General features: G+C 30.6%; 1 protein-coding gene across 24 annotated transcripts in view; it reads left to right on the top strand.

Moving 5' to 3' along the window:
* Nucleotides 1-380: 380 nt before the first annotated feature.
* LOC143191543 (uncharacterized) overlaps nucleotides 381-22457 on the top strand; it is a 544206-nt gene continuing 522129 nt past the window's right edge. For 23 of the 24 annotated variants that reach the window (XM_076396901.1, XM_076396868.1, XM_076396809.1 and 20 more), the window contains exon 1: nucleotides 426-934. In XM_076396901.1, coding sequence (XP_076253016.1) covers nucleotides 577-934 — 358 coding nt within the window. In that variant the 5' untranslated portion in view covers nucleotides 426-576. Of the gene's footprint in view, nucleotides 935-22457 lie in introns of all 24 variants that reach the window. The other variant, XM_076396802.1, reaches the window with a different exon arrangement.

The raw sequence follows: 22457 nt of genomic DNA, 5'->3' as shown, positions 1-22457 counted from the left end.
CTTCTACAAATCGAATATCTAACTACTACAAATTTATCATTCGTCATATTTATAACCATCAAGTTGCAGAAAATACATTAAAACTTTGTTTCACGTGCGCCCATTTAATTGTGCTCTCCTACACGTCAAAGTCGAAAAATCTCGTCCATCGAAGACGATCAACGTCGACATATCTTTCGAACACGACATAATCGGACGGGCAATTTGAAACCGGCATCGGTCCGACGACGAATTCCTCCACCGCTAAAAAAATTAAGGCCCTTTTCACGTCCTTTCGTTCATCTTCGTCCTTTTCCGTCTGTAACTTCATATACACACCAATACATACGCAGTCAGTCCGTCCGTTCAAAACGACGACTCTACCGAAAGTTTCGGTCGACAGTCGCATCTCGACCGTGTCCGTAGCGCCACGTTCGTCCGTCCGCTTTGCCTGGCATCACAACGCGCGCGTTTAGCGATCTTTTTTCGTCCATCCCATCCAGACCGGCGGCTTCGTGAACGCTCCTTCGGTCCCGTCTGCCGCGGCGATTATGAGGCAGGAGCGACCGGTCCCATCGCAGTGATTTGATCGTCAGCATGGACTCGGATCCTCTTACCAGCCCCATGGGCATCAAAACGACCAGGAAAAGATCGGTGTCGTGGTCGGCGTCCGTCTGCATGAATGTGGTGGTGTGTGGTCTGTGTTTGATTAGTTTTCTGTCCAGTGGATACAACAGTTTCCGTGAACACGAGCTGAGGTCGCGCGTTGGTTCGCTGGAGGAGCGCGTCGCCTTCTTGGAGGCGAGCGCGACGGGAAGCGTGGATGTCCTGGTGGACAGGCTGCGGAGGGAGACGGTGGACAATCTTCGAGGACGAGTGGTGAGAGATCTCGCGTCGAGAAGGCAGAATGTGGAGCGAGTGTCCAGGGATGCGTCCGAGTGCTTATGTCCAGCAGGTAAGAGTCTTTGGACAGCAAACTACATCAAGAATGATCAATATATAAAAATAGAATTGTAAATTTGATTAAAAACATTTTGTATTAAAATTTAAAACTTTTTGAATCCTAATTATGCTACTGAAATAATAAAACTGGAATGCGTATAATAACAGTCTTTAAACTCAAGAGAAAACATTTCCACCATATCAACTTATCAAATTTTGAATTGTATAGCTTCATTGACTACTTCAAGAAATATGCCATCAGTATCGAATGTGTAAGACCTTGTTTTGACTGTTAAAATAAGCATTATAGGTTTCCTCTACATATATTTTGGTTCAGCAACGTTATTACAATTTAATTGTTAACGTTCTAAAACGAACAATATTTCAACCAAACTGTTTTTCTTCATTTCCTTCTATCGCAAAGTCACAAATAATCAATTAAGTTTATTTAGCTTTGTTATAAAATACAAATATTTTTAATTAAGATATTAAATAATTAATTTTATAATACAAGTTGTGCAAATAAGATATCAGGCCAGAACACTAATAAGAACAATCTTAAAAATTAATACAAAGCGGTGAAAAATATCTCATTATTTCATAACCTTTATCAAAATTTAAATTGTGTAGTTTTATTGAATACTACAAAAAATATACCATCAGTACTCTATGGTTAAAAATTTGTTTTGGTTGTTAAAATATTAAGCATTATAAGATTCCTCTAGATAGTTTTTTTTATTGAACAATGATGAAATGACTATTATGAAGAACAACATTTTATCAACGCTCTTAAATGAATAACATTTTACTATAATAGGAATATTTCATGTATCAAACGAAGAAAAAGGCAAACATAAAAATTCTATGACCAAGACAAAAATAAATCAATTAAGTTTCTTAGCATTTTTATAAAATCCTGTTCATTTTTGATTAAGAAAATAATTTATTTTGTAAGGCTAATTATAAAATTAAATAATATTTAATTAATAAATGCAGGTCACGAATTAGGAACAACTTAAAAGTTAATACATAGTTGTGGAAATATTTCCATAGCTTTTTAATGTATAATTTCATTGAATATTACAATAAATACTTCATCAGTACTAAATGTGTAAAAACTTATTTTGGCCGTTAAAATATTAGAGATTAAAAGTTTCCTCAAGATCGTTCAAAGAATTAAGAATTTTAGTGAGAACCTTCTAAAACTAACAATATTTTGCTATAACAAAAATGTTGGTGCATGTGAACTCAAACTCTTTTTGTTCGGTTCCTTCTATTCTATCGTCAAGACTAAAATAGTGAATTCAGTTTGTTAGCTGTTTTATAAAATATTTTATTATTGAATTTTATAATTGAACTCGAATAAGAACAACAATAAAAATTAATATAAAATAGTTGCATATTTGATAATTTTTATCAGAATTTAAATTGTAGAGTTTCACTGAAAAATTTCAAAAACTTACAGATGTTTTTTATCCAATTAAGCTTTCTAAACTAAAATATTTTTCTATAATAATAATGTTGAACTGAGGTTTCCTAAATCAAAACATGAATATAGAATAATCTGAACGATGTCATGGATATAAGGTCAATTACAATATTTTCTGTTGTTTTTGAGGAATTTTTTAATTTCGCAAATGTGATTAATTTACATTTATGAATTATTTATTGCCAGCTTGGTAAAGAGTATTAATTTATTAGCATTTATTCTTTAAACGAAATAGTCATTTGGTACATAATAAGCATTTTATATTACATACATAATTTTAAAAAGTAATTATGATAAATACTAGTTTGTTTTAACAAAATACCATTTAAAGAATATGGATTATTTGTCATCAATTTAAACTGACTGAAAATAATTCAAAAATTAATATTTTGCTTTATTATGAATATCAATGAGTAATAGCTTCGATGTCGTATGTTCAATTTCAATGAACACATTAAAAAATCAGCCAACATCAAAAGCAATGATATTCTGATATCATTGTGTCTGTAATTTATTGGTTATAAAAACTATATCGATATTCTTCGAATGTTTAAGCTGTTTGGTGTATGCTGAAGGTACATAACATATTATAATTTTTTTTAAACCTTGCATAAGTCATGTAGTGTATGAAACATATGTGTTGATGAATTAATATAATTAATTTTAGGGTCAATTAAAAATAGGTCACTTTTTATAAAAATAATTTATTATTAAATATACACCACAAGTAGCTTAAACGTATTATATAATATTTGAAAAAGAGAAAGAGTTCATAAGAGTTAATTTTTATTATTAGTTAAGTCTAGTATCTCTTGTAAGAAAGAAATATAATGAATTATTTAAACAAGAAGGTAATTTTGTAGTAAAGAACTGTGACATTTTTTAAATTTGAAAAAATGGTGCTGCGATTTTTATTACAAAATCTAGTGAAGAAATCTAAAATAGTGGAAAAATTGTAAACAAATTTAGCGAAATAAAGAAGTAAAAAAGTAGTAATTTTTCACAATCACAATGTTGTATTTCACTATGACATTGAAATTAATTTAATAAATAGCGTTAATGACTAAAGGTAAAATTTCTTTAAAATTCCCTTTATAATTTTAATACAATAATTAGTAGTTTGTTAGAATTATTACAAAACAATAGCTGGCAATTCCTCACATATATAACACTGTATTTACTTAATGTATTGGATAACTACTAGAGTGTCAATAATCTTTGTTAATTCAGTGTTATTTGCTATATTTTATATAAACAACAATACGGATATATCCTCAATGAAATCATTTATGATTTATATCGGTTAATATACTTCTCGGTAGAAGAATTCTAACTGGTTCAACATACAACTATTAAGGATATATTGAACTTTGAACTTAAATAACCGAAAAAACCTGTTATAATAATTAGCATTAATAATCTACGGGTATTAATAGTACTTCGTTTGAACAATGAATCTGGCGCCTTCCAAAAATTGTTTTCTGTAAGTGATATTTATATAAACGGATATTACATTAATATAAATAATATTGTGAATGTTATAGACTGAATTATATATTTAGGATTTACCCAGCATTCGTAAAGAATGGTGTTTTTATTACGTTTGTATCATGTTGACATTTTCTGTACTTTTATGCTGATACATATTTCTTTAATCTTATTAAAATGAATAGATGCTGATTATTATAATATTTTTGTAGATATCAAGGCTTTTTTGTAAAGTGAAAATTTATAAAAAATATATCGCTGACTTTTGAGGATATTCGGGATATCAGACGTTATTATAAAATTGGAAGGAATTGAAAGGGCTCAACTAACCATGTGGTATCCATTGAAATACATTAAAATCGGAATATTTAGTAGCTGGTGAATGCTTTCTGAACGCTAAAAAAGAAACTGAAAGCAGAAACATGTCCCCACCTCATGAAATTGTAATTCTTATATATATATATATATATATATATATATATATATATATATATATTCGGATTTTACATTCTTGCCTAGAACATTCACAAATTTTAAACAATCACAAACATAAATTTACAACCATGCCCCGGCAGGATTCAAACCTGCGGCTATCGCAAGAGTAGGAGGGCCGTCCCATCGCCTTTACCACTGCGCCACCAAGCCGGCGAAATTGTAATTCTGAAAAATAATTTTCCTACGACTGTTTTCATTTTCAATGCTTCATTCAGGCGCATAGTAGTCGATCCCCTTATTGACGATGAATGCTTTATTCTTCATTTTGAACATTTTCTATCGTCATTCTTTGTTCGTTGTATCGAGTCACCTCTTCAGAGTTATCAAAACACATTCATGTGATTAGTCGATGAAATATATCAAGTTTTCAATAGTTATCTTCATTTTCGTACTAGTTGTATACCCGCCTGCTTAGGTGGACATAATTTGAATGCGGAATCTTGGGGTATAATTCATTTCAAAGTATTAATAAAAATATATTTAAAATTTTAATGTACTGATTGCAAGTTTTATATAATATAGCGCTGATGCCTCGCTAGCTGGGCATGCATTATATTTACGAATGATACATTAAGATGGTCTAAGAGCATATCCTGATGGATAAGGAGATAATTTAAAGATTTAGAGTATGGATCAATAATACGAGCTTGACCGCCACTACAACTAATTTCTAAATATTCGTATTTCCATTTTCTATCACACCAAATACAAAGAAACTGATTTCCTGTAAAATTTTATCATTTGAATAGGCCATAACTTTTCTACGTAGTTCATGATGTCTATATAGGGTATATCTTTTAAGCAGCTTCTCTAGGTTCTTCAGTTGGACTGATAATATTTTGAATTAATTTGTTTTCATTGTATATTCTTAACTGCACTTGTAAATATCTTCCTTTTCGTTTTGCCCTTGACTGAATGTATTAATTTAGTTGCACATGTTCGCCACTACTCTTTTTATTATTGAGATTTGAATGTAAAAAATGTTTCTGTAAGCTTTTTTTTATTTTTTCTTGTAGAAACCAAACCATGGAAACGAACACAACAAAAAAGAATTATCCGATCGATTTATTTTTATTTATGGATATATTATATATTTTTTTTATTACATTGTTGGGATTTAAAAAGGGTTTGCTGACCATAGAGACAGTTTTTCCATGTTTTAAGTAATAATGCATACAGATAAGTTTATCAGGTCATTTTGTACAAAGTTATTATCGAATTGATGGATTTTTAAAATGTATCAAAATATATAGGTAAAAATATGTCGCAAAATGATCCTTCTTACTGGGTCTCTACTAACCCATCATTTTTGTACTTGTCTTCGAAGCAGGTAGACTTTCTTTTATTTCACCGAATAGTTCTGAGGTCAATACTGTGACATTTGTCTCTTCTTCAAATACCTTAGTGGATTATCAACATAAATCAATTTATGTGGAAAAAAAAACTAGGGACTTCTGGTGATTCTTTACCTGAATGAAGGAATTCCGGGTAAACGATCAATCCAATTTTGTTACAAAACTTTTATATGAACATTATTGCTGTATTGTCCCGAAAATTATCTATATTTTCATATTGCAAAATTGTTTTGATTTACTTTTAATTCCGTTTACTAGTTCCCACGTAGTTGGGACAAGTAATCGAGGAAAGAAAGAAGCACTGTTTTGTGAACAATTGAATAACGATGAAGCTTTGTATCAGTAACGGTCGTCAGGCTTGGTTCGGATGAGTTTTAAACATTAGTATTGAGATTCTTTATTTGGAACAAACAGTTACTCGATGTACAAAAGAAAGTGATCTTTTGTACTTTCTGGTTTTCGTTCTTTTGTGTTTTCTATATGTAGTCAATTAACTTGTTACTTTTTATTCTAGTGATAATTCTGTTGTTACGTTATTTTATATATATATATATATATATATATATATATATATATATATATATATATATATATATATATATATATATTTACTATTCTCAGATTATTATTATATTTGATTATTTCTTGTGGAAAATATAATTTATTGTGAATTAGGGGTCTATTTATATTTCTAATTAATTATATTAGAAAGTGTCCATTAGTTTTTATTAAATTATACAACTTTAATAGACGAAATCGACCATTAAAATTGTTAATTATAATTGTTTTGTATTTTATTTGAAATTGGTAATGTGCATCACAAACCAGTTTATAATTAAAAAGGTATGTTAATTATATCTGGTAAATGTTTTAATGATATTTTGAACTTTCATTTAATCTAGCATATCGTCAAAATGTGATTAAAATCTCATTAGATTGAAGATGAGAATGGAGTCTTCTTAGATAACCTTCACCCATTTATTTAAAAAATGTATTAATTTATATGTTATAGTTAATTATAATGATTACCGAGATACGAATGGTCAAACACCAAATCAAGGCATTCTTCAATGTTGTTTATTTTATAATTAATAGTTAAGATGTTTGATGTTAAGTAAATCATAGTTGAAAGTGGTCTAGAGAAGAAAGTTATATTACTATTTTTCCATTCTATATAATCTACCTACTTTGACCTTCAAATTTATCTTACGTTTCCTTATCTCACACATTTGATGTGGGTGTGTTTTTCATGCTTCCGTATGCTACGTTCTCGTCAAGTTTGATTTACGCCCACAGTATTTTGTGTTGATTGTTCTTTTTTATGATGAAAGTTTTATATGATGATTCGGTGTATCTTTACACCTAAATGTCATAGATCCATATATATAAGTTCAAATGCACGCTTGTATATGTGAGGTTATAAAAGGAGCTGGTGGTAATTGATAATAATATCAAAGAATAATCAAAAAATAATCGTGTTGTTAAGATATTAAATGAGTAAATTGCTTTTTTCACTTGTTATTTTTAGTAAATAATTTTTTGTTGTTGAATTTTTGAATTTAGTAAATTTGTTTGCGCTATAATTAGTTTGATTTTCCATGTACCATATATTGAGATAGTTGGTCAAAACCAAAAGGCAATATTCAAATAATATTTTATTATATAATAGGTAATATCAAATTTTTAATAAAAAATTTCAAATATTAAGGTGATTCCTCGAATGGTAATCGGAAAAACTGATGATAAAGGTGTCTTTGTATGGGTGGACCTATGTATAGAGGTATATTCTGTTCTTTTGGCTTCGATTAACACGTTTTGATTTTTGGCCTATCGTTTGACCAGTGATCAATATTGATCAATCGTTTATTAGGACATTTATTTTGAAGAGACATGCAATATTTCACAAAATTAGTGTTTTATATTTTAAGAATAGGGAAAGTATAAGATTAAAATGCTTCTGTCTGACCAATATTCAGAAATATTAAGATGATAACTAAGAATATGTCTATTTTTACTTGAGGAAAATAGAAGCAGCTGTGCTACAAGGAAGTGTATTGGGAGCAGTCCTTTATCTGTTGTACACTCAAGATTTGTCAATGAAAATGTTTTAGTAATATTTACTACAACATTTTCAGTAGCAAAAGCTTATTATATACTGATAGATCTGAATAACTAGTACATTTTGTGCTTCAGCTTAACTTCTTCAATTATCATACAAGGATCCCAAGAAAAGGTACTCGAGTTACGAGGTGTTTTTGATGCTGTATGGTACATTCGTAACGACAATCTGCATACCTGAGAGTAGAAACTGTCCAAATATTTGAGCAGAGGCTCTATCAGCACATGAATATTAAGGTTATCTAGTTCCTAGAAAATGATGGCTTAGTCAGAAGATTAAGGAGCTTAAAACCATTTGGTCTTGTTCAGTGAAGTTATAAGTAAAACTCAGTGTACATTAAAAACAATGATATAGATGTTGAGCCTAAAGTGTCTATTGTAGAATAAGTACATAAGTTTTGTAATTTTAAAACCGTAACAAATTATGATAAAAGCAAATACCTTATTATTGTTAATTTACTAGATTGCTATAATAAGTAATACAAAAGTATTTTGTTACTGAGGCTGTTAGTTTTGCTCTTAAGACCTCTTTAAGTTCACTATTTTACACATTTTTAATATTTAATTTACCTAGTTTAAAATTCGCTTTTCAATACAACAATTTGAAATCAGTTAACATCATCTTGGCTTTGTTGTTTTTCTATCTATTAAGTCTATATATTCATGCACTAAAATTATTAATAAACTATATTGTTATAAGATCAAGTATAACCAGGCTAGATAAGTCCGGATATCGTTTGCCATGTCCCAATTGTTGCGTATTTAGTTTCATATATTTTGGCTCATATCTCAAGCAATTTAAGGATGCCATTCCAAAAGAAAAGTTTCTCCCTTGAACTAAATTATACATCGAGCCATTTCTTCATTTCCTCGAAATCGGCGAAGTGTTGTACTACAATCGTGTCTCGATGCGAAAGGGTGGTAGTTAAATAGAACCAGGTCTGGAGAGTACGGTGGGTATGAAAAACTTATTATCCAAATTATTTCAAGACTTCTTCTTCGTTTTGCTGTATATATATATATATATATATATATATATATATATATATATATTTACTATTCTCAGATTATTATTATATTTGATTATTTCTTGTGGAAAATATAATTTATTGTGAATTAGGGGTCTATTTATATTTCTAATTAATTATATTAGAAAGTGTCCATTAGTTTTTATTAAATTATACAACTTTAATAGACGAAATCGACCATTAAAATTGTTAATTATAATTGTTTTGTATTTTATTTGAAATTGGTAATGTGCATCACAAACCAGTTTATAATTAAAAAGGTATGTTAATTATATCTGGTAAATGTTTTAATGATATTTTGAACTTTCATTTAATCTAGCATATCGTCAAAATGTGATTAAAATCTCATTAGATTGAAGATGAGAATGGAGTCTTCTTAGATAACCTTCACCCATTTATTTAAAAATGTATTAATTTATATGTTATAGTTAATTATAAAGATTACCGAGATACGAATGGTCAAACACCAAATCAAGGCGTTCTTCAATGTTGTTTATTTTATAATTAATAGTTAAGATGTTTGATGTTAAGTAAATCATAGTTGAAAGTGGTCTAGAGAAGAAAGTTATATTACTATTTTTCCATTCTATATAATGTACCTACTTTGACCTTCAAATTTATCTTACGTTTCCTTATCTCACACATTTGATGTGGGTGTGTTTTTCATGCTTCCGTATGCTACGTTCTCGTCAAGTTTGATTTACGCCCACAGTATTTTGTGTTGATTGTTCTTTTTTATGATGAAAGTTTTATATGATGATTCGGTGCATCTTTACACCTAAATGTCATAGATCCATATATATAAGTTCAAATGCACGCTTGTATATGTGAGGTTATAAAAGGAGCTGGTGGTAATTGATAATAATATCAAAGAATAATCAAAGAATAATCGTGTTGTTAAGATATTAAATGAGTAAATTGCTTTTTTCACTTGTTATTTTTAGTAAATAATTTTTTGTTGTTGAATTTTTGAATTTAGTAAATTTGTTTGCGCTATAATTAGTTTGATTTTCCATGTACCATATATTGAGATAGTTGGTCAAAACCAAAAGGCAATATTCAAATAATATTTTATTATATAATAGGTAATATCAAATTTTTAATAAAAAATTTCAAATATTAAGGTGATTCCTCGAATGGTAATCGGAAAAACTGATGATAAAGGTGTCTTTGTATGGGTGGACCTATGTATAGAGGTATATTCTGTTCTTTTGGCTTCGATTAACACGTTTTGATTTTTGGCCTATCGTTTGACCAGTGATCAATATTGATCAATCGTTTATTAGGACATTTATTTTGAAGAGACATGCAATATTTCACAAAATTAGTGTTTTATATTTTAAGAATAGGGAAAGTATAAGATTAAAATGCTTCTGTCTGACCAATATTCAGAAATATTAAGATGATAACTAAGAATATGTCTATTCTTACTTGAGGAAAATAGAAGCAGCTGTGCTACAAGGAAGTGTATTGGGAGCAGTCCTTTATCTGTTGTACACTCAAGATTTGTCAATGAAAATGTTTTAGTAATATTTACTACAACATTTTCAGTAGCAAAAGCTTATTATATACTGACAGATCTGAATAACTAGTACATTTTGTGCTTCAGCTTAACTTCTTCAATTATCATACAAGGATCCCAAGAAAAGGTACTCGAGTTACGAGGTGTTTTTGATGCTGTATGGTACATTCGTAACGACAATCTGCATACCTGAGAGTAGAAACTGTCCAAATATTTGAGCAGAGGCTCTATCAGCACATGAATATTAAGGTTATCTAGTTCCTAGAAAATGATGGCTTAGTCAGAAGATTAAGGAGCTTAAAACCATTTGGTCTTGTTCAGTGAAGTTATAAGTAAAACTCAGTGTACATTAAAAACAATGATATAGATGTTGAGCCTAAAGTGTCTATTGTAGAATAAGTACATAAGTTTTGTAATTTTAAAACCGTAACAAATTATGATAAAAGCAAATACCTTATTATTGTTAATTTACTAGATTGCTATAATAAGTAATACAAAAGTATTTTGTTACTGAGGCTGTTAGTTTTGCTCTTAAGACCTCTTTAAGTTCACTATTTTACACATTTTTAATATTTAATTTACCTAGTTTAAAATTCGCTTTTCAATACAACAATTTGAAATCAGTTAACATCATCTTGGCTTTGTTGTTTTTCTATCTATTAAGTCTATATATTCATGCACTAAAATTATTAATAAACTATATTGTTATAAGATCAAGTATAACCAGGCTAGATAAGTCCGGATATCGTTTGCCATGTCCCAATTGTTGCGTATTTAGTTTCATATATTTTGGCTCATATCTCAAGCAATTTAAGGATGCCATTCCAAAAGAAAAGTTTCTCCCTTGAACTAAATTATACATCGAGCCATTTCTTCATTTCCTCGAAATCGGCGAAGTGTTGTACTACAATCGTGTCTCGATGCGAAAGGGTGGTAGTTAAATAGAACCAGGTCTGGAGAGTACGGTGGGTATGAAAAACTTATTATCCAAATTATTTCAAGACTTCTTCTTCGTTTTGCTGTATGAGACGGTGCGTTGTTATGCTGCAAAATCATCTGATGTCTTTGAGCGTGTTCATGAAGCAGCATTTCACTGTCATACAATTCATATGGTACTAATTTTCCGATTTTTGGATATTTCCAATCGCTTGCAACCGTTCACAAATTACGACTTGGCTTACATTCAACTTTTCTGCAAATTGTTCGTCAGTTTGTGTTGGATCTGTCTCCAATAATTTCTGTAATTTGACATTAAGCGTTTTCGAACTACTAGGATATTTCGTTTTTGAAACAAGAAAAAAAACACATAGATGGCGTTAGTTTTAGTACATTAACCGCTTTTTCAGTTAGTACCAATCTCCAAAAGAAATCTGTTAAAATTTCATGTGCTATTATATATTTTATATATATTTATATATTTTATTACGCTAAGAGTAACAATACTTTCATTATTTTCAAAACAATGAATCAAAAACAATTTCGTGTTTTAATTTTACACTGCTTCTTGATGGGAAAAAATACCGTTCAAGCGAAGCATGACTTGAAAGGTATGACTTCAAACATGGTCGTCGAGACACCGATACTGCAGAACCCAGTGAATGTCCAAATAAAATGGTAACACCAGAAAACATAATACAAATCCACAAAATCGTTTTGAATGATCGAAAAGTGAAGTTGTGTGAGTTAGCTAACGTCGTAAAGATAACAAAAGGACGTGTTGGTTTTATATTTCATGAGCATTTAACTATGAAAAAGCTCTGTTCACTGTTGACCAAAATCAAAACCATGTTGATGATTCTGAGCACTGTTTGGCCATGTTTAAACTTAACAAACCGGAATTTTTGCGTTGATATGTGACAATGGATGAAACACAGATTCATCAGTTCATTATGGAATCAAAACGATCGTCATCTGAGTGGACAGCAACTCTGGTGCAATTTTGACAAAAAATCGCGTTTTTTTAGTTACACCCGGAACATTTCAGTCCATATGTTATCTTGTGTTAATGTTAATGGAATAAAATGAATAAATAGATTCTAGAATAAAAAATGGTACACTTATCTGTTACTGAACACAGCTGGTAATAAAACATATTACCATTTATGATGGAAAAGTCTGTATTTTAAAAAATTGTCATAACAACCCATATTTTCAAATACTACTTTTAATTATAATCGGTTTCTTTGTAAACCTAACGACCGCACACACAAGAAAATAACTATTTCACATATTTACTTTCTAATACATCACAAATCAATTCCGCAATTTAAACTTACCTTGAAACTCCATCACTACGTGATGTCGATTGACCAGCAGACCCACCATTGTCTGGACAATTTCAATTAAATATTTGTTGTGTGTGAGGTTAAACGTTACGTGAAAAAGGTCGTCAAAGTTTCCAAGTAACAGGTTAGAGAGACGAGAACACGGCACCGAAATAATCGGAATGAAATTAAAAGAATTATAAACGATGCGTCATGTAGCGAATGTTTCTCAGTAAAATTCAATTAAAATTGAACGGTTTTTTTTTCGGTAGAACCCATTCAAAGCTGCTTGTTGAATTGATGTTATAACAAACAGTCTTTAATGTATCTTGATCGAATGTTATTGAAACGTGTGGTTTAAGCGGATATAATGGGAAAAGTTCACATGTTTTTTACTGATATAATTTACTATCCCTTTTTCGCTCTATTGAAAATATCAAATCGCTGACTCTTTCTACCTACAAGATCTAATCTAAGCTTTTATTATTATATTATTTATGTTATTTGGACTATTTGTTCTAAGGGGGTTATTTTTCCTAAATTTGTTTTATCCCCTTTAATTTTATAAAATACAATTGGTGTATTCTTCTCTTATCTTAAATCTCCTCAATCGAAGCAGTGTGATCTTTAACCAATCAGACAAAAAAAGTAAAATCAGGCAAATTGCGCAGCGATTTGTGTTGAATATTTGGTCAAAATTAACGATAAATCCAAGAGTTTCTTGAAGATTCTTTGTTGATATTTTCGTCCAGCCGAAGAAATAATTAACAACACTATGATTTTTAGAAATAATCAAGCTTAAGCGTTACATTATAAACGAAATACATTACAAACAAATAGTTCTCATGCCTTAACACGTTACTTCTTAAAATTATGAGTTTGTTTTGATATTAATCATTCACCACCTTCTCCAGTCACTCTTTTACAACCGGTACACTTAGTTCTCATAGTAAACAGGCTGACACTTTTTCCCACCAATCCGATTGCCATTACTAGTCATGTCAAGTGGAACCATACGTCTAGACCGAAAACTTAGCCGTGATTTATTCGACAAAGTTGATCGCGCCATATCTGGACGAAATCGAAACCGTCTTATTATTTTTACATTACCTCTAATTTATAACCTAATCTGTTAGGAATGGAGGTCGAAAAACAAGGGCGAAATTATGATTTATACAGTGGGTCCGAGGACGAGGCCGACCGTCTTAATTTTTGTGAATCGGTGTCGAGGGATGACGGTGGGGTCGGGGAGGTGGATGGCAATGTCGTTTGGCAGCAAACCTGATTAATGATTCACAATTGAATGGCCGTCGGCGTCGGATCCTGAACAATCGCACAACCCTCCTTCGTTCTCTGAACGATCGTAATTTTGTCAAAAATCGAATTCGCAATGAATACAAACGATGTATAATTGATGTCTTAATATTACTTCCAACGCTCGTACAATACGTCGTCAGAATCGAGCGTCTATTGGTGTTTCAGCGTGTTAGAAATAATTATAACGGTTTAATATGTTACTTAATATTAAAAGAATATATAGACTGATTACTTTATTTTATTACACTTATGTTTTCATAAATACTGTTTCTGTTTGCTCACATCTGACTTGGTTTTATATGCAATGAATATAAACAACTTTTCTATCAACGTTCATTAGACTTTTTAACCGACTTTTTAACCAACTTTTTAACCGACCGAAAAGGGCGAGGTTTTATGTTCGGCTGTATATATATATATATATATTTAAATATATATATATATATATATATATATATATATATATATATATATACATATATATATATATATATATATATATATATATCTGATGGGGGGATGGGAGGATATTGACGGAATACCTCAAATTTCAAAGGCACGTACGGTATTTTAATATAATTTTTAACTAAAATCAGATGTTGGTGTATAATGTTAGTGCTGAACTGATGTGACGAAAAATCGGAAGTAGTTCATTATAAAAGTCAGTTTGCTTTTTAAGCGCTTATTATATCATATGAGACGTCGTAGAAACATTGTAGGCAACTGTTTCTATGGTGTAATGGTTAGAACATTGAGCTCACACGCGAAGGTCGTGAATTCGATTCCCAGCAGAGCAGCAACTTCTTTTGTTCTAGTATGATTGAAATAGTTGTCAAATCACCTAGACTAGGTAGCGGACCCTAACAAATTAGCAAGAAGATTTATTATTTTGTATTAATTTTGAGTCATTTTATTTTGGACTAATATCATATTCTTTATGAATTATATTTCCAATGTATTACGCTACACACTGCTTGTTCTGGCATCATATTCAGTCCATATTACTTTCGATTTTATTCAAATTTTTGTTAACTGTATCGACATCATCACTTTTAGAGTAACTAAATCAATATTTACATGTTTTTACTCTGGAGTATATTCAGTATAACTCGATGTTTTTCAGTCGTCCTTCAGCAGTATATTTCTTTGAATTGAATAAGTAAATTAATCATTTAATATGGCCCTGGTTAAAATTATGTCACTTACAATGAATACAGTGAGCTATTTTCTTTAAATCCTTCCAAATTAATTGACTCTTACGTTTATCTTGAGTTTCAGGCTTAACTAATTCATTTTACGCGAGGTATTTTAATTTTAAATTCCTTCATTTCATGCATATTTTATTTCTTTTCAATCGCGTAATTTTCTCATTTAAAAATATTTAGAATAGACTTATCTGCTTGACATTTACAAATTCTTCAGGTTGATATTTTGTAGTGTTGGGAACAATCGACTGAAATCGACTATCGACTGTTTAGTAATTGACTGCTTTTTACTATCGACTGTTACAGTCGCTATTTTTAGTTCGACTGTTTTTACTAGTAACTGTTTTCAGTCGCTATTTTCGGTCCGACTCATTTTATTACTATTTACTATCGACTGTTTCAGTCGTTTACTTTTAGTTACTATTTTCGGTGCTACTAGTTCATTCATCTGATTTTTAACGTTCTGGCCTTGTCGTCCTAGCTGCGACCTTGAAACTAATGCGCCGAATTTATGCTTATATAGATTTATAATTTATATGTAATATATGTGGTTTTATGTTTTTTTTTTTGTAGTTTGCTTGTGAATAACTATATATTGTAAGTTTATACAGCAGCGTTTTGGAACGTTAGTTTTTGAGGGCAAAAAAATTAAATTGTAAATGATAAATTGTAAGATACTTTTGACTGGCATAATAGGTAATACTTTGGACTGGTATAATAGGTAATACTTTTTTGATAAACTTTTACGATTTTTGTCCAAGGCTCTTGTTTGTCAAAACTTTTTTCCTAAAATCTTGAAAACTAAAATTAGGTTCCAAAGGTTTCAGAAATTGCATCGATCCAAAACAATTGAAGAGTTTTTTGTAGTAGCAATTTTTAAATTTCTTTTAAAAATATTATATTATAAGAGGTGAATAAGGTATATTAAGTATTTGTAGTAAATACATTTTCTGATAGGAAAACTCTACTTTAATATTCAACAATTTATTTTGTTGGCTATTAAGAAGGGCACCACAGTTTTTATTTGTTAACGAACGGACTATCTTCATCATACGGACTATCATATCTACACAATGTGTTCAACTTTGAAAGTCCATTGAGATAATGACCACCGAGTTCTCTGGTGAAGGATATCCCAACGATGTCTTTAATTATACCGTTAATAAGAGGACTGCACATTCCATCAAATCCAGGATTTTAACAAGTGAATGGGGAAAAAATTACAAAATTGTCTATTAGATGTCATCAATAAAATACTGGCAATTTTAGAAATGAACACGATATGCGGGAAATCCACATTTTTTAGATCCTAGATTTAAAGAAGCAGGATTTGGTATTGCAAATAATGCTGAAGCGATACAAAAAGTTATCACAAAAGAGGTATCTTCCATTCTAACTTTAAAAAATACAAATATAGTTCCACAACTCGAAATTCAGACACAACTACTGACCAAGAACCTATTGACATCTGGAGATATTTTGATAAAAAATGGCTAGAATGAAAGAAGTAATTACTCCAAGTACTGCAGCAATTTTACAGATTTAGCAGTATTTGGAAATTCTATTTATTGGGCGTTTAGAAAACTCTTTGAATTTTTGGCAAGCCCATAAAATGAAACTACCTGAATTATATCAGTTACACTCAGTTAATTTAAAAATATTTCCGTTCAAGAATAAATAAAACTTTTTTTAAAAAGGGTCTGGTAGTTATTTTACGATCATTTTTAGGTTCATCATGGATTAGAATTTCAATGATTAGGTATACGTTTAAATTTTATTTAGTAGTTATGGTTATTGAAAATCTTTAGTTTTTAGATTTTGTTTAAGTTGTATTGTACTATTTATATTTATTATACTATGCTATTTAAAAATAGCAATTAATATATTAATACACGATAATATATATATATATATATATATATATATATATATATATATATATATATATATATATATATATATATATATATATACATCTCTGTCTCGCTTATAGTACCATTGGAGAATATAAACACATTTAAAATTAACTGCTCCAAGCATTTATTTTCGTCAAGCATATTATACAGAGAAGAATTCGTACATCTTCGTCTGACATCATGAATGGAAAAAAATAGTCGAACCATGCATTTGGCTGAAAATAGTAATTACTATTTAAAATAGTAATTACTATTTTCAGTCGCTATTTTTTTGACTATCGACTGTTTTGCGCCTATCGACTGTTTCGACTGTTTTCAGTCGATAGTTCCCAAAGTTAATATTTTGTAAAATTAATAAAGTTTTATTCGAATATCAGACTAATATTATTCTTATAATTAAAAACTTATATTTATTGGATAGTTGGTTTTCGTTATTAATTGATTTAGCTTATTATTGAATATATTCAGAAAACTTATTCCTATGAAATGGGACTGTAATTGAAACGATATAATGGTATAATATTTAACCTATGTTATTTTTATTTTTGTAAAGTAGATGTGCACATGTATTAAAGGTATGTTATATTGGCTGGTAATTAATTTGTTAATACGAAATTAATTTAGTAATCCTTTTATTTTTGTTATACGCTTTATTTAACTTTATGAAAGGAATGTTTTATTTTAAAACCATAGTTTTTTTTTAATTCGTATATGGAAATACCATAAAATATGGAAATTGTAAATATGAATAAAAATTCTGCATATTAATATTTTCTAGGGGAAATATTAATTAATATTGAACAATTTCTCTTAAATGTAACGTCAGTAATGCAACATTTTCATTCATTCGCTTAGAATCTTCATAAAATTGGAAATGTTGATTGGCATAGGGCCAATCGAAACACGTGATATTCGAGGACGGTAATGTCTAGAGAATACAGTGTAAGGTTTATAGGACTAAACAGGGTAGGCAACACTTTCTTGTTAAGTATTTTGAAGTAGATTTTCGTCATTTTGGAATATGTGGGAGGCGGTGTCATATAAAGTCAGTTATTTATTATCAATTGCATCTCGACTTAAATGCATCGATAATAATGAATTCTATACAAACTGGAACTTATACAAAGTTGATCTCGCCAATGCCTGCTATTTTAAACGATCAATCTCGATCTGTCAACACCGCAGTTAAAATTATTTATACTTGTAAAATGGTATGGCAATGATTTTCAAATTGCTAGTGCTATTTGCCCGTATATGCGCACCATTGTAACCTACACGCACGCAATTCTGATAACGATATTTATTGGATAACAACAAGCCATTCAATATCCCAACGATTTATCTTATCTCACTACCAGTCTAAAAATTAATATTAGGTATTGGAGTTAATCCAGCATTTCGTTGCTTCCCTCGAAAAATCAGTTAATATCGCAAAACATCTGTTGTCAAGCGTCCGTTTTTATATATTATGTTTGGTTTTGAGAGTAAATATTAATAATTTATCCTTATATGTCGAATTTGTGTACAATAATTTTTTAATAGAAGTCTTATATTTTAAGACTTACTTATGCTGGTCGTATTGTTGTATTTAGTGGAAATATATTAGGAGAAAATTAATTCTCTAGCTTAGTAAATTTATCCAAAGTGGTTTCCGTGTTTTAAAATTGTTGATTATTTGTTCTCTTTTAAGGTATCCATTTTACCAACTAGGGCTTATCTAGATTGGATCTACTGGTTAATATTGGTTCCTTAATACGGGCTTTGACATTAAGTGCCCATCGATTGGCAAGTGACTAACCCAGGAGGCATTTGGTGTCTTCCCTTTTCCGTGTTTACTGGCGCGATAGGGTCGGTTTGATCAAACTATCACAAACATAAATTTACAACAATGCGGTTATCGTAGATAGTTTCGACGACTTTTATCAATGTCAGAATTACAATTACAGTTTTTTCTTACATTATGCCAGCAAAAAGGACAATCGTTCTATACTGTACATTTCTCCAGTAAAAATATTACTTTTCTCATTATTTTTCGAGAAAGAAAATGTTAGCGATCAATATTAAGTTACTATCGGGGTTACTTTGATACTCATATAGTTAATATCAAAATGGAAACATACCTTTCTTTTTCCACAGTATTTTTGTGTATTCCTTTAAAATTCTTATATATGGACCTGTTGAGTTCAACTAACAGAGGATCTGTTTTTTAGAAATAGAAATTTTAGAATCATATTTAGAAATTAATTTTTACCTTACATATTTTTAATATGTTTTCACTAATCGACACGGATTCATCCACTGCGACTGATCATAACATGCAGTTTAATGTTGCCACTAGTAAAATATATGGATGCGGGCAATTAGAGTTTAAAAAATGAACAAAGTTTTTATGAAGAACGGCACTACGAGAAGCAAGTCAAAATATGTTTATACTCAAAACTGCTGAGATAATGTTTGGAAACACTGAAATGGGTAGTTCTACTCAACCCACCGTCGATTATCCGATATTGCATAGAGATTCGTCTGTTACTCAAAATATGGGAAAAAATAGACAATAATTTTGCTATGGTTTCTCAACTTTATCTAAAATAAAATTTGTTCTGCAATATTTTTTAATGTTGCTTCAAACTTTCGATAAAGTTTAGAACAAGAGTTTAAAGCATAAGATTAAAATGCTTCTCACTGACGATTAACTGACAAATACTTCAAAATCAAACAGGAAACATGTTTATTCTAACTTAAGGAAAATATAAGCAGGTATGCCAGAGGGAGGTGTATTTGGACCAGTCCTTTATTTGCTGTATATTGCGGGCTTGCCAACATTGAAAATGTTGCTCTATTTGCAGATGACCCTGAAATCCTAGCCATTGGAAATAATAACACGGAATCAACCGAAATGTTACAAACAGCTATTGCTGCAATATACTGCTGGACAAAGAAATGACGTATCAAAATTAATCGGTGTATATTGATTTCACCAACAAAAGAATAAAACAGAAGCCAGTTTATATAAATCAAGAAGTAATACTACTTGAAAATACAGCCAGATATCATGGCATGATTCTCGATGTTAAACTCAGGTGGAAGCCATATATTAAGAAAAATGTAAAAAACTCTAGCTGAAGTATAAAAAATGTGTGTAGTAGTGTAGATTTATAGTGTCCACCTCTGGCATTGTACCAGCCAAAGCAATATTCAAAGAAGCAGATTCCAAAAGAAGGTATTATGAGGTATTTTTCGCAATGTCATTCGCAATGACAATCTGCATAAGGACCTGAAGGTAAAAACTTTTGTAGGAATGTTCGCTTTGTCGGTCAGAATGTGTTGCTGTCGACGCGATTGTTTGTCCGAACAGTTACTATTATTTTTGTGGAAGGAATTCGCACGGTAATAGAAAACACTGGTTGAATAAAAACTTGTTTATTTCATATGTGAAATACAACATGTGTTCGATGGCAGGATGGAAGCGGTATGGAAGTGGTACTGTTACAAGGGATAGAGAAAAAAGAGAGAGTCGTCGTGATGCTATATGATATCCGGGAACCGTGGTGGCCTAAAGGGTTGTAGCGGTCGCTACACTTTCCATAATTTCATCAAAGGCATGAACAGAGGCTCTACAGCATACCATTATTGGATTCCTTCAGCTCCCAGATAATAATGTTTTAGTCAGAAGATTAAGAGGAGTAAAACCATTTAGTTTAGGTCAGTGAAATTTTTAGTAGAAATTATAAAAAAACTACGGTATAAACAGATTTAAAAAGGTTTATATCAATAAATGTTCCGATTCTCAATATTGTCACAAGGAACCTGAAAATGTATATTTATAACGAGAAATATTATCGATTAAAGTGTCAATACTATGAATAGAAGTCCAGAAGCGATAAAAAATGGATAAAGTCTCTTTGGCAGATCGGAAAAATTCGAGAGCCTCGCAGGCAAAAGGAGGATTTATCGCAGGAAGTCCTCGACTGGCGTTTAAATTTTTCAGTGGCGCGAATTTAGCGGTCGATTTAATTTATTACATCGCCCCGATCCGAATGATGACACTCGAATATAGTTAAGATATATTAGGCGGCGCTGCAATCGATCATCCGTCCTGAGGTTCTGACCTACAGTCACCCAGGGTCAAATAAATAAATAGATATGAATAATGGAGCCGAAATAAAAAAAAACGATTGACGCCGGCAGGGGTCGCGCGCGGCGGGCGAGGGGAGTCGACGTAAGCTCCAGACACGGACCTCTGGGTATCGATTCTCGGTGGAGCGCCTCAACTTCACATAGAAAATTGTATTTGTTTTTTGTAATCGATTGCTGGTATTATTCGAGACATGCGACTACAGTACACAATCCAATATTCAGTATGTTATAGGGAAAAAAGAGGAGAAAGATATTGGGATCTGACCTAGAAATAGATTGGATTAAAAGTATCGGGTGTTTTCGAAGAATTTTTGATTGTGTTTGTGTGTGTGTGTGTGTGTGTGTTTACGTTTGGCTTTGTTATGTAAAATATACCATGTCTAATACGTTGACAGTGCTTTATTTGTTTTATCTGATGGCGATTTACACATACATAGTAGTCGTTTTAAGTTGCCTTTTAAGGTTTCAACATGATTATCGGAAGATCAAAGCTATGGACGCGTACAAGGTCATCCTCTTTATATTTTCTCACAGTTCGTGAATAATTTCAAACGAAAATTTAACGTTGACTGTATCTTAAAGTTTAGAACATGTTCGTTCTACGAATTTTTGGATATTTTTAACAAAAAGAGGTTAGGTTGATAGAAAAGTGTTAATTATGATTTTACTAATAGAATATACACATATGGTAATTGTAATAAAAAAGATAACTAGAAGAAATTTTCTTTAAACGATAATTTGATGTTTATCTCCTGACTTTTTTGATCAATAATTTACATAATACATTTATCAATGCATAATATATTTTTTTATTAATTTCTTAGAACCTCAACAATCTGCCCGTAGGAATAAGTATTATTATATGACTTCCGTTACATAATATAACTATTCTGACATTTAGAATATCGCTTCAGTAAGTGCTGATCAACTTATAATCTAAATCTTATCCTAGATATTATCCTAACTTATTTTAAAGAGTATCCTAACTTATTCTAAAGACTATTCTAACTTATTCTAGAGATTATCAAGTTTCAATCTACGTGTCTGTTAATCAGTTCGTATGGTAGATTGCTTTTGACCCTATACTGTCTACACTGTCATCGCGCACATTTAACTGTTTGGTGATTTGAGTGCATTGGGATGCACTAATAGTCTTTCAGAGTACTTCAGACTTACACTCCGAATCACACTCGTTATGGGTT

Source organism: Rhynchophorus ferrugineus, unplaced genomic scaffold (genome assembly GCF_030347505.1).
Source record: "Rhynchophorus ferrugineus isolate W39M unplaced genomic scaffold, kcgeb_rfMv2 rfM1, whole genome shotgun sequence".
NCBI classification, from domain to species: domain Eukaryota; kingdom Metazoa; phylum Arthropoda; class Insecta; order Coleoptera; family Curculionidae; genus Rhynchophorus; species Rhynchophorus ferrugineus.
This window is presented reverse-complemented; position numbering and strand designations above follow the sequence as displayed.